The sequence below is a fragment of the Magnusiomyces paraingens genome (assembly GCF_902498895.1).
Source record: "Magnusiomyces paraingens strain CBS 517.90 genome assembly, contig: contig5, whole genome shotgun sequence".
Classification (NCBI taxonomy): Eukaryota; Fungi; Ascomycota; class Dipodascomycetes; order Dipodascales; family Dipodascaceae; genus Magnusiomyces; species Magnusiomyces paraingens.
In genome coordinates this window covers 868,712-881,746 of record NW_022474071.1, presented here as the reverse complement: position 1 = coordinate 881,746, position 13,035 = coordinate 868,712, and the positions used below count along the sequence as shown (strand labels likewise).

Below are 13,035 nucleotides of genomic sequence, written 5' to 3'. Positions count from 1 at the left end.
ATGATACGTATAAAGTAAAGTGCAACAGACTGACCCATCAAACTAACGGCAACATGGATCAAAGCTTGCTCTCGTTGAAATGTGACCCCAGCTCAATCAGGAAAATCAGGAGCGAACACAATTGGCTAGTCTATGAGAACTTGATGGGAAGGAGCTTGATGGAGGCTTGATGGAGGCTTGATGAAAGTTTGATGGAAGTTTGATGGAAGTTTGATGGAAGTTTGATGGAAGCTTGATGGAAGCTTGATGGAAGCTTGATGGGAGAAGGGACAACAGTGATAAGATGCATGTAGATGATTGGGTAAAAGTAAACATCTTGTAAGTGGTAGAGTGGTAGAGTGGTAGAGTGGTAGAGTGGTAGAGTGGTAGAGTGGTAGAGTGGTAGAGTGGTAGAGTGGTAGAGTGGTAGAGTGGTAGAGTGGTAGAGTGGTAGAGTGGTAGAGTGGTAGAGTGGTAGAGTGGTAGAGTGGTAGAGTGGTAGAGTGGTAGAGTGGTAGAGTGGTAGAGTGATAAAGTATAGAAGTAGAAATCGAAGTCGAAGTCGAAGTAAATGTATCGGCATCGCCCCTATAAACTTTTTGTCATGCCCCCAGTCTAATCTTCCCATGGATCAGTCTGACACAGGAATCAGCTAAATAAACCAAACTCCATCCGATCATGAACCTCATAAACCAAAAGCATAACAAAACAATGTCGTGTATGTCGAAGACGGATGTTGATGCCGAAGGGCAGAAGTGGTGAAGAAGTGAAGAAGTGAAGAAGTGAAGAAGTGAAGAAGTGAAGAAGTGAAGAAGTGAAGAAGTGAAGAAGTGAAGAAGTGAAGAAGTGAAGAAGTGAAGAAGTGAAGAAGTGAAGAAGTGAAGAAGTGAAGAAGTGAAGAAGTGAAGAAGTGAATAGGTTAAGTGCTAAAGTGGTGAATAGGTTAAGTGGTTAAGTGCTAAAGTGGTTAAGTGCTAAAGTGGTTAAGTGCTAAAGTATCGAAGGCAAAGTCAAAGTCAAAGTCAAAGTATGTACCGGCACTGCCCTATAAGTGTTTAGTCATACCTCCAGTCTAATCTTCCCATAGGTCGGTCTGACACAGGAATTAGCTAAATAAACCAAATTCCATCCGATCATGAACTTCATAAACCAAAAGCATAACAAAACAATGTTGTGTATGTCGAAGGTATAAGTTGAATATAGGTATAGGGTATTGGGTATTGGGTATTGGGTACAAGTGTCTGTACTGAGTGCTGATGTCGGTGCTCGGGTATTTGTTGCTGTATATTGGTATTGTAGTAAAAGTAAGTGCTGGAGTGTCAAAGTTATTGAAAATGAAGATGAAGTTGAAGTTGAAGTTGAAGTGTATGTCAAAGGTGGATGTTGAATGAAGGCATGAGTATGAGTATGAGTATGAGTATGAGTATGAGTATGAGTATGAGTATGAGTATGAGTATGAGTATGAGTATGAGTATGAGTATGAGTATGAGTATGAGTATGAGTATGAGTATGAGTATGAGTATGAGTATGAGTATGAGTATGAGTATGAGTATGAGTATGAGTATGAGTATGAGTATGAGTAATGAGTATGAGTATGAGTATGAGTATGAGTATGAGTATGAGTATGAGTATGAGTATGAGTATGAGTATGAGTATGAGTATGAGTATGAGTATGAGTATGAGTATGAGTATGAGTATGAGTATGAGTATGAGTATGAGTATGAGTATGAGTATGAGTATGAGTATGAGTATGAGTATGAGTATGAGTATGAGTATGAGTATGAGTATGAGTATGAGTATGAGTATGAGTATGAGTATGAGTATGAGTATGAGTATGAGTATGAGTATGAGTATGAGTATGAGTATGAGTATGAGTATGAGTATGAGTATGAGTATGAGTATGAGTATGAGTATGAGTATGAGTATGAGTATGAGTATGAGTATGATTATAAGTATTAAGTACAAGTATTCGTACTGACTGCTGAAGTCGGTGCTGGGGTAATTGTCGAAGTGGTTGTCGAAGTTGTTGTCGAAGTTGTTGTCGAAGTTGTTGTCGAAGTTGTTGTCGAAGTTGTTGTCGAAGTTGTTGTCGAAGTTGTTGTCGAAGTTGTTGTCGAAGTTGTTGTCGAAGTTGTTGAAGAAGTTGTTGAAGAAGTTGAAGAAGTCAAATGCATATACCGGCACCTCTCTGTAATTGTTTTGTCATGCCCCCAGTCTAGTCTTTCCATGGATCGGTCTGACACAGGAATCAGCTAAATAAACCAAATTCCATCCGATCATGAACCTCATAAACCAAAAGCATAACAAAACAATGTCGTGTATGTCGAAGATGGATGTTGAATGAAGGTATGAGTAAGGGTATCAAATAGAAATATTGGTACTGGAGTGGTGAAGTGGTGAAGTGGTGAAGAGGTGAAGAGGTGAAGTGAAGAAGTCCTAAAATGCTAAAGAGGTTAAGTACTAAAATTGTTAAGCACTGAAATGGTGAAGTGATAAAGTGTCGAAGTCGAAGTCGAAGTCAAAGTCAAAGTCAAAGTATATACTGGCACCGCCCCTATAAGTGTTTTGTCATGCCCCCAGTCTAGTCTTTCCATGGATCGGTCTGACACAGGAATCAGCTAAATAAACCAAACTCCATCCGATCATGAACTTCATAAACCAAAAGCATAACAAAACAATGTCGTATATGTCGAAGCTATAAGTTGAATATAGGTATAGGGTATTGGGTATTGGGTACAAGTGTCGGTACCTGGGTGCCGGTGTCGGTGCATGAGTAAGTTCGTGTACTAATATATGTCGGTATCGGTACTGGGTCTCGGGTAAGTTGTCATCGTATATGTGCTGGAATATTTTGGTACTTGTTGAAGGTCTCGGGTAAGTTGTCATCGTGTATGTGCTGGTGTATGTCGGTACTCGGGTAAAGGTAACTGTTGGAGTGTCGAAGTCGAAGTCAAAGTCAAAGTATGTACCGGCACCTCCCTATAAGTGTTTCGTCATGCTCCCAGTCTGATCTTCCCATAGGTCGGTCTGACACAGGAATTAGCTAAATAAACCAAACTCCATCCGATCATGAACTTCATAAACCAAAAGCATAACAAAACAATGTCGTATATGTCGAGGCTATAAGTTGAATATAGGTATAGGGTATTGGGTACAAGTGTCGGTAACTGGGTGCCGGTGTCGGTACAGGGATAAATTCGTGTAATAATATATGTCGGTATCGGTACTGGGTCTCGGGTATATGCTGGGTTATGAGTCTCGGTGCTGGGATACATGGGAATGTTATTAAGCTGTTGTTGCTGTTGCTGGTAAAACATTTGACAAGAGTATCATTATAGTTGTTGGTAGTAAGGTAAAGAGGTATAGTAGCCATGTGATGCTCTAAGTATTGATCGAAATAAGAGTCATTTATCAAGGAAAGAAATGATATGTGAAGAAGAAGAAGAAGAAGATGATGATGATGATTGTTATGAAGAAGAAGTTGTGAAGAGTGAATGGAAAGAAGAAAGAAAATAAAATTGAAAAGACAGGGGAAAAGCTTTGTTTATATACCTCTCCTCTGGGTCCTTCATTTCCCATTAATATCAAACAATTAAAAAAGAACAACAATTGTCAAGTTTGAATGTTTTTTCATCCAGTTTTATCTAGTTTTATCCAATTAAAGTAATTATAATAATTGAAGTAATTGAAGTAATTAATAATGATATAGGTCAATCGTTATGTTGCTTTATTACAGGATCAAAAAAGGGTCCTTGTTTTTTTCTTTGAGTTTCTCAGTGAATGAAAGATTGAATTATCTAACTCTGTATATATATATATATATATATAGCATTTCATTATAATATTATTAAAATTATTGACTTATATTCTTTTCATTTTTTTTATTTCAAAAAAAAAAAGAAAGAACCAATTAATTTTTTTTTTTTTTAAAATTGGAGTTTTCAGATTCTTTTAAAATTCATTATATCCTAGAATTTTTACAAACATGTTAATGTTGTGTAAAATTTGAATTTTTTTTTTTCTGATTTTTTAATTTTTAATTTTTGATGAATTTTCCAAATTAAGCCATTAATGTTTCTTTTTCTTTTTCTTTTTCTTTTTCTTTTTTTTTTTTTTTTGTTACAACTTGTTATTACAAAATATCTTAATTCATTTGTAACAATCTTTTGTACCAAAAAAAAAAAAGTTCCAATTTAGCCGCACATATACAAATCCCACACACACACACACACACACACACACACACACACACACACACACACACACACACACAAATGTCTAAGATTTTCACGTGACCTTGTTTTCTGTTTAAGACACCGAAACAAAACCATGGCAGACCAGGTAGAAAAAAAAAAAAAAAAAAAACTTTAACGGCAGCAACTGGCATATTTTTAGTAAAGCAGCCACCACCACCACCATTAAAAAAAAAAAAAGCCCTCTTTGCTTATCAGTAAATAATTCATTCATTCATTCATTCATTCATTCATTCACAAACTTTTGCTTTCTCCTTTTTTTTTCTTCCCCCCCCATACTTATCACTAAACTTATTTCCAATTTATAATTTTTTTTCTAAACTAAATTCTCTTCAATATCCTTTCTTTCTTTCTTTATTTCTATATAGCCATTCACCATGGGCGTTCCAGTGGTAAGTTGTTTTTTTATTTCTTCTTCTCTTATCTTAAATCCTTTTTTTTTTTTTTTTTTTTTTTTTTTTTTTTTTCTTTCTCTCTCTTCTCTTTGTTAACAACCGTCTCTTCCTAGTCCCTTATTGTCTCGCTCATGCTCATCACAGGATGCTCAAACTCGCTCCTGACCAAGTTCCAAGATAAGCAATGTATTTCCAATTGCTCAGCTCCTCCTCCAGAACGTAATCACTTTGACCAACCCGTTGTCCAAACCGTCCAAATGTTTATTGCCGAACTAGGTGTTGGCCTCGTGGTCTTGTATACCCACCTTGCACAGAAATATAAAGCTTCTTCTTCCAAATCACAGCAGCAACCAAGCCGCGATCAGTACGAAGAACTCCCATCCACAGACACAGAAACTACCCTTGATAACCATCCAGCTTCTAATGTTTCCACGCTTACCGGGAAACGCGTGTTTTTGCTTGCTATTCCTGCTACATGCGACATTTTGGGTACCACTCTTATGAATGTTGGATTACTGCTTGTTCCTGTTTCCATATATCAAATGGTCCGCGGCGCTGTTGTTTTGTTTGTGGGCTTGTTTTCTGTATTGTTTCTTAAGCGCAAACTTTTCCGCAAACAATGGTACGCCCTGTTGGCCGTGTTTGGCGGCGTGTTTGTTGTTGGTTTAAGTGCCATGTACAACTCATCTTCGGCAACAAGCAACGACACTTCCAATGACACCCCAGATCCTGCAGCCAAGGATGCTGCTGTTCAGGCGACTATTGGCATTTCCATGATTTTATTGGCACAGGTTTTTGCCGCCACGCAGTTTGTACTGGAAGAGTTTATTCTTGAAAAGTACGCCATGAACCCGTTTAATGTAGTTATGTGGGAGGGTGTTTTTGGTACAAGTATCACGTTAATTGGGTCTCTTTTGATTTTCGCTTTGTTTGTCAAGAACCCAGATGGTTCCATGTTTAACCTGGTCCAGGGTATTAAGGAGATGTTTAGTAATAAGGCTGTGCTAATTTCTTCAATTATCATTATGTTTATGATGTCAACGTTTAATGTCACAGGGATGGCAGTGACAAGAATTATTAGCGCAACGTCTAGATCCACAATTGATACCTCACGAACCGTGGGCATTTGGCTCGTGTCTCTCATCATTGGCTGGGAAACATTCCAGTTCTTGCAACTGCTTGGATTCTTGTTGCTTGTATATGGAACACTGTTGTTTAATGGAATCATTGATAATGATGATGAGGTTAAGGAGAATGTGGATGAGCTGTTGCCCCACGAGTTTGAGCATACTTAAGAGATTTTAGAAGGAATCAAACCTCTTCTGCTGGGCAGAAGAACAATATTTATTATACATGTTTAATAGATTATTGAAAAAAAAAATTTTTTTTTTTTTTTTTATCTTTATCTTTTTTGAATAATTTACAATTACAGCTCGTTGGCTGGAGGAAGATGGTTGCAGACCCATGATATGGTCTTATTGGAGTGTTGTCTAAAGTTTTCCAACCTCGCACAAGCTTCGTCAAGAGAGCATTGATGGTGTAATCTGACCTTATCAATCAACGTGATTAATGTTTTCCTTCTACGAAACGATCGCGCTTGCTTGAGTTGGATAAAGTAGTGAGTCCCAAAAGTTGTGCGAAGATACGCTTCTTGTTCGCGGATAGATGGGTTCCCACGGATCCCCTGGGTAAACTCAATGTACGCTTCTTTGAACGATTTGAGAGTCTTGATTTCCTCGATCCGCAGTTCGTAGTATTTGGCATGCGGGTGAGCAGCCCTACCTCGAGCCACGTTACGTGCGTGCGCTGAATCTTTGGCATCGCGCCGTCGCAAAAGAAGCGCTGCTGCTTGGTTGTGAGTTGTATCCATGGTTTCACCTAGAATCCCGACACCAAGATCCAGACCATTGCCATGTCCCGCATTAGAGAGCCCACGCGAAGTCGCGTCATCCGAATCTTCTCCATCCGTTAACCCAGAGTTGGCAAGAGTCTCAAGATCAAGCATCCCGGCATTTATGCTGCCCACCAGACTCGCCGCAGTCACATCATTCGAGTCGAGTGATGGATGAAGACCGTGATGTAGCCCCAAGACCTCAGGATTATTGAGGCCAGAGGACCCTGAAACAGAAGATGATGAGGATGACGTTGAACCATTTCCTGTGGTTGTAGGGACTACTGCCGTGTTTGCAGCCGCCGAAGCTGCGGCCGCCGCCGCGGCTGCAGCTGCAGCTGCAGCTGCAATGGAACTATTGTTTAATCTTCCAGGAGGCCTCCCTCGTCGCCCACGTTTTGCTGGTTGTCCAGACCCCCGCTCTTTCCTTGTAGTTCCTCTTGTATGTTGTTGCCCCAATTGCCCCAAAATTTTGTCTTTAGATTCATTTTCAATCTGTCCCTTTTCATTTTCATTAAGACTTGCAATTTTCTCCGACTCTTTTCCCAAGGAATTTTCATCTCCAATAGCAGAAGAAGCCGAAGAAGAAGAAGAAGACCCCGAAGAAGCAGCTGACCCATTGACCAGTTGTGATAGACACAACATATCACCTGTATTATTGCTGCCCACAGACCGCCCCCCACTGGTGGTTGTACTGTTTGTACTGTTACTTCGTCCTCTACCAACATTCACAGAATTCCCAACTACTGAATTACGATTGCTTCGGGCAAACCCATTACTGCCACTAATCTGGGGTTGGTTGGCTTCATTTTTAATTTGTTGAGGTGAAGATTCTTCGTGGCCTGTAGTTAGATGATGCTGAGTGAGGCTCGAGGGAGCAATGTGGGGAAGCCCATGAAAATGTTGTCCGGGTCCTGACACGGACCCCCTTAAACTTCTGTTGTTGTTGTTGTTGTTGTTGTTGCTACTTGTGTTGTTGTTGTTGCTACTTGTGTTGTTGTTGTTGCTACTTGTGTTGTTGTTGTTATTGTTATTGTTGTTACTTTGGTTGTTATTACTGCCACTGTTACTCGCCAGCGAGTTAGATGTAGCCGAAGATGCTCCGTTGCCTGCACCGTTACCACCTACGGCTGCAGCACTACCACCACTGACCGAGGATTCCAATGTTGAATTGCCATTGGTACTAACTTGGGGTGATAATGATGGATGTTGTTGTTGTGATTGTGATTGTTGTTGCTGCTGTTGAATAGTAGAAATTCCATATTGAGCAAATGTCCCGTGGGGGTCATGACTCAAATGGCTAGCTCCAGAAGACGAAGAGACCACCGAGGTTGAGCCAGATTGAGGGTTATGTTGATGGTCCGTAGCATGTCTATTGAAAGGGTTTGTAAAGTGCGACATGAGGTCATGTTCATCTAGAGCCATATCTGTATCTGCTTCATCTCCTCCTACTCCTACTCCTACTCCTCTTCCACCAGCTCTAGGGTTGTTGGTTGAATTTGTTGTAGTACCTGTTGACACATCTGTTGAAGAAGTTGCAGTAGCGGCAGCAACAGCGGCGACGGCAGCAGCAGCAGCAGCAGCTCGGTTCAGATGCTGTACAAATTGCTGTTCAATAGTTTGAGAGTCTGGATGAGTGGGGTGTTGTTGTTGTGATGCGCTGGAAGTTGAAGTACCAGTACCTTGAGTAGGTACTCCTTGAGGAGAAACATGCTGTTGCTGGTACAAGTTTGTATTACTTTGAGGTGTGCCCAACTCATTTCCATTTAGTATAGTTGCCACGTTAGTAGAAGCATTAGCAGGAGCTCCAGCAATTGGAGATGTTGTTGCTGTTGAATTTCGAGGATTTGATGATGAAGATGTTGATGTTATTGACGATGATGTTGTAGTTGCAGTTGTAGTAGTAGTTGTAGTTGTTGAGGATGTTGCAGCAGCCCCGCTCTTGACCTCACCCCCTCTTTCGTCACGCAACAGGCCCCCACTTATTTCCCGGGTATCAAATAACGAATGATGATGGTGATGATGATTGGGTGTACTTAAAATATTTAGTGAGCCTTGATGAGAGTGATCGATGGATGATCTATGTTGGGCAATCTGTTGTTGTAATGAGCTTTGCCTTCTATGATGGCTAAAGCTTGAGCGAGTAGACCCCGCGGAGTTTGCAGCCACGGGGGAGCTGTTATTCCCCGAGAGGCCAAGCCCGAGATCAGTAGAGTCTGTATTTAAAGAAAGACCTAAAGAGAGTTGCGGAGGGCCAATTCCATGATCATTTGTAAGGTGACTAACTGGGTGGTTATTTTTATTGATGTTGTTGTTGTTACTAATGCTGCTACTGCTACTACTGTTTGTATTATTGCTGCTTGTGTTACCAATGTTGCTAATGGTACTACTGATACTCAGACGGTCTTTATGAAGTTTCTTACTATGATGAAGATTATTATTATTATTATTATTATTATTATTATTATTATTATTATTATTATTATTAATATTATCATTATCGTTATTATTATTATTATTAATATTATCATTATCGTTATTATTACTATTACTATTATTATTATTATTAACATCGGACTCCAGGTCGGATGGATAGTCAGTAGCAAATTCTTCATTAAGACTAATGGTTGAGTTAACCAGGTTTCCTAAATGGCCAGCAATGGATTCAGATAAGGCGTTGATATTTAGAGAGTTTGATGAAGATGCAAGGGGATTATTATTAGTAGTAGTATTAGTATTTGATTGATTTGTATTAGTTATAGAAACCACAGCAGCAGTTGCAGCACCGAGTTCCTTTGCTAATGTTGCTGTTGCTTTTGAATGCTCATATTGAATTCTGAGAAGAGTTTGGACACGATTGTCAAGAAGTGCCAAGGCCCTGGCCGTTTTATCGTTTTGTTTTTTGAGCAGTTGGACATCTGCTTGTTGGGTTTTAAGTACGTTACTAATATGGGCTGTTGTTTGGTTTGGTTGTTGGGAATTGATTGAGTTTGTTAGATTAGCAATGACTTGGGCCAGCTGGTCATGAAGATTCATATCACGTTGGTTAAGATTTTGAAGAAGAGTTCGACATTCGGTAAGTAAATCATGTGGTTGTGGCTGTTGTTGTTGTTGGTAAGGGCTGACTGAAGGTCTCTGAGGCGACCCTTGAGATTCTGATTGTTTTATTTGAAAGGAAAAGGCATTTCCAAGAGTCAATTGAGGTAGATGTTGTTGGTTTGCTTGGGATGTAGCAGAATAATTTGAGTAGAACTGAGTAGGTTGTTGTTGTTGCTGGTGTTGCTGGTGTTGCTGACTTTGAGAAGAAGATTGTTGGTTAAAAGTAGCTTGAGAAAGTTGATTTTGAGATTGCAACTGAGCCTGTTGTTGTTGTTGCTGTTGCTGTTGTTGAGAATTGTATAGATTAGAGCCTATGGGTGAAGGTAGACACTGAGTATTTGTAGGACTTGGATGAGAGCTTTGAAGGATTGTTGGTGGATGGTGATGTTGTATTGGATGTTGTGGTTGTGGCTGTGAGAGATGATGAAGATGTTGCTGTTGCACAGAGTGGACAACGTCTGAAGAGGTTACAGCCGCGGAGGGATGAACAGACGAAAGGTCCATTGTTTTTTTTTTTTTTTTGTTTTTTTTTTTTTTTCGGGATAATTTAATTATAGGAAAGAAATAGCAAAGAATCTAAAGATTGAGTTTTTATTTTGTCTAGTAGTAGTATTTGGTGTATATAAGATTAATTATTATGATTATAATTATTAATATTAAAAGTTGTAAAATGGAGATGATGATAATGATAATGATGATGATGATAATACCATAAAAAAAAAAAATTAAAAATTAAAAAGAGAAGAGAAAATTGGAGTATTTTTTTTTTTTTTTTTTTTTTTAGAGTAAACTTTTTTAAGGCTTTGTGTATGTTAGTTTTTTAAAAAAAAAAAAAAAAAAAATTAAATAAATAAAGGAAGCAACTGAAAATGCGGGGTGAAGGTTTTTGTTTTGTTTTAATTTTGTAATTATTTTTTTAATTATTTTTTTTAATTATTTTTTTTAATTATTTTAATTATTTTTTTTTATTTTTTTTTTTTTTCTAGTTTTTGTTTAGAAGTATCTGAGACTGTATTTTTTTTATTTTGTACTTTGTACTTGGTACTTTGTACTTTGTATATACAAATAAATAAGTAAGTAATTAAGTAAGTAAGTAAGTATTGTCACCCACCACCTTATAAAAAAATGAAATACGTGCTTGTTTTTTTCCGCTTAAAAAAAGGAAAAAAAAATATATATTTAACAAAATGAATTTAAATTTAAATTTAAAATTGAATTGAATTGAATTGAATTGAATTGAATTAAAATAATAAAATGTTATGATAATAGTATTATTGAATTGTTATTTTAAATTTAATTATAATTAATTTAATTAAGTTTTAAAGTTTTTACTTTTGCTTTCTCTTTAAAAAAAAAAAAAAAAAAAAAAAAAAATAGTCCAATCCAATAATATTCACCCATTTTTTTATTATTTTTATTATTATTTTTTTTTTATTTTCAATGCCTTTCACCCCGCCTTTTTGCTGATTTTTTATTTTCTAAAATAGTTGTTAATTATATATATTATTACCTCCCCTCTTTTTTTTTTTTTTTTTTTTTGTTCCCAAAAAAGAATGACCCGCTTACCCCTCCATCACAAATTTAATTAATTAATTACAAACTTTTCTTTTTTTTTTAATAAACTTGTAACAAAAATACCTGCCCCTTTTTTTTTTTTTTATTTTTCAAGCGCCGTTCTTTCTCATTCTCACACTCATACACTTGCTAAATAGCAAACAAAGAGTAAAATAATAACAAAAATAACCCCCACTAAGATAAGTTAATAAAAAAATAAACAATAATTGTTAAATGACACAGACAGGAATCGAACCTGCAGCCTTTGGATTTGGAATCCAATGCTCTACCATTGAGCCACTGCATCACTTTGATAAAAAATTTAAATATTGCAAATACAAAAGACGAATGACATTATTACGCTTTAACAATTTAAAAAAAATTTCTTTAAAAGGCATGAAGAAAGATAGTCGAAGGATCTTGAGTAATATTACTCTGTTTCGCACAGGCCATGGCAACTTTGGCGCATGGTTTAAAAAGTTTGGAATTGAAAAGGATAGTTACAACTGCAAATGTGGAGAGCTGGAAACAGTTCATCACATTTTAGTTGAGTGTCCTTTGCTTGAAGAGGAAAGAAAAGGACTGAAACGGATATCTCCAAAGATGGACATGTCGACTCTCTTAAACAGTTTAACTGGCTTACAAGAGATTGTAAGCTTTATCTCTGCTTGGAGGGATTAAGAAATACAATTACAGCGTTGATGAAGACAAGTGGAGATAGGTTGGGAAGGTTTGGTTATTTTAACCCCCTGTTCCTCGTAAGCTGGCATCAGGACTTATTTTCGGGCTGTTGGAGATGCAATGTTGAAGCCAAAATTAAAAGTTTATTATCAAAATGAAAAAATATATAGTATGGACAAGAAGGATAGCGCAGATGCTGATGTTATATAATTCTATAACCCTTGAATAAAAACAAACAAACAAACAAACAAACAATTTCTTTAAAAAAATAAAATAAAATAAAATAAAATAAAACAAAATTTAAAATTTAATTTAATTTAGTAACTTTTTTATCAAAAAAATATTATTTTTATATAAAAATTGCTCAAAATACTATTAAATATAAATATTGTTTTATTTAAAGCACAGAACTTTTATACTACATCATCATCATGATCAGAAATAATAAAAGAAATTTTATATATGACGTAATTATTATATTTATATTTATATTTATATTTATATTTATATTTATATTTATATTTATATTTATATTTATATTTATATTTATATTTATATTTATATTTATATTTATATTTATATTTATATTTATATTTATATTTATATTTATATTTATATTTATATTTATATTTATATTTATATTTATATTTATATTTATATTTATATTTATATTTATATTTATATTTATATTTATATTTATATTTATATTTATATTTATATTTATATTTATATTTATATTTATATTTATATTTATATTTATATTTATATTTATATTTATATTTATATTTATATTTATACTTATGATTATGATTATCAAGTATCCCAAATCTCAATTTCAATTACTTGTCTTTTTTTTTTTTTTTTTCTCTCTCTATTTTGTTGTCATCATCAATATCAACATTTTCAAAAAAAAAAAAAAAAAAAAAAATAATAAAGAAAATAAAAATAATTGAAATCATGAAATCTCTGTTTTTTTTTTTTTTTTTTTTTTTTAGAAAATTCTAGGAAGTTTTTTTTTTTTTTTTTTTTTAATTAAATCAAATGACATATTTGAATTCAAGTCCTTCTCTTTTTTTTTTTTTTTTTTTTTTTTTTTTTTTCTTTCATTTAAACTCTGGCCCCTCCATAAGTTTGATGAGTTCACTTGACCTACTTTAAGAACAATAATAGTTTGCTTGATTTG

The 13,035-nt window shown here is 35.6% G+C and overlaps 4 protein-coding genes across 4 annotated transcripts; 2 read left to right on the top strand and 2 right to left on the bottom strand.

The window, feature by feature from the left end:
- Positions 1 to 130: 130 nt before the first annotated feature.
- SAPINGB_P005946 (uncharacterized protein) lies at positions 131 to 562 on the bottom strand (the record flags this gene model as incomplete). Its single annotated transcript, XM_032000660.1, has 1 exon — positions 131 to 562. The coding sequence occupies one exon, from the start codon at positions 560 to 562 to the stop codon at positions 131 to 133; it is 432 nt and encodes a 143-aa protein (XP_031856551.1).
- A 585-nt stretch (positions 563 to 1,147) lies between these two features.
- On the top strand, positions 1,148 to 1,938 carry SAPINGB_P005945 (uncharacterized protein; the record flags this gene model as incomplete). Its single annotated transcript, XM_032000659.1, has 3 exons — positions 1,148 to 1,154; positions 1,218 to 1,344; positions 1,560 to 1,938. 3 exons carry the CDS (start codon positions 1,148 to 1,150, stop codon positions 1,936 to 1,938), a joined length of 513 nt encoding a protein of 170 aa, XP_031856550.1.
- A 2,671-nt stretch (positions 1,939 to 4,609) lies between these two features.
- Positions 4,610 to 5,922, top strand: SAPINGB_P005944 (uncharacterized protein; the record flags this gene model as incomplete). The annotated part of the gene is made up of 2 exons (XM_032000658.1): positions 4,610 to 4,624; positions 4,741 to 5,922. 2 exons carry the CDS (start codon positions 4,610 to 4,612, stop codon positions 5,920 to 5,922), a joined length of 1,197 nt encoding a protein of 398 aa, XP_031856549.1.
- Positions 5,923 to 6,053: 131 nt separating this feature from the next.
- SAPINGB_P005943 (uncharacterized protein) lies at positions 6,054 to 10,121 on the bottom strand (the record flags this gene model as incomplete). Its single annotated transcript, XM_032000657.1, has 1 exon — positions 6,054 to 10,121. One exon carries the CDS (start codon positions 10,119 to 10,121, stop codon positions 6,054 to 6,056), a length of 4,068 nt encoding a protein of 1,355 aa, XP_031856548.1.
- Between the last annotated feature and the right edge of the window lie 2,914 nt (positions 10,122 to 13,035).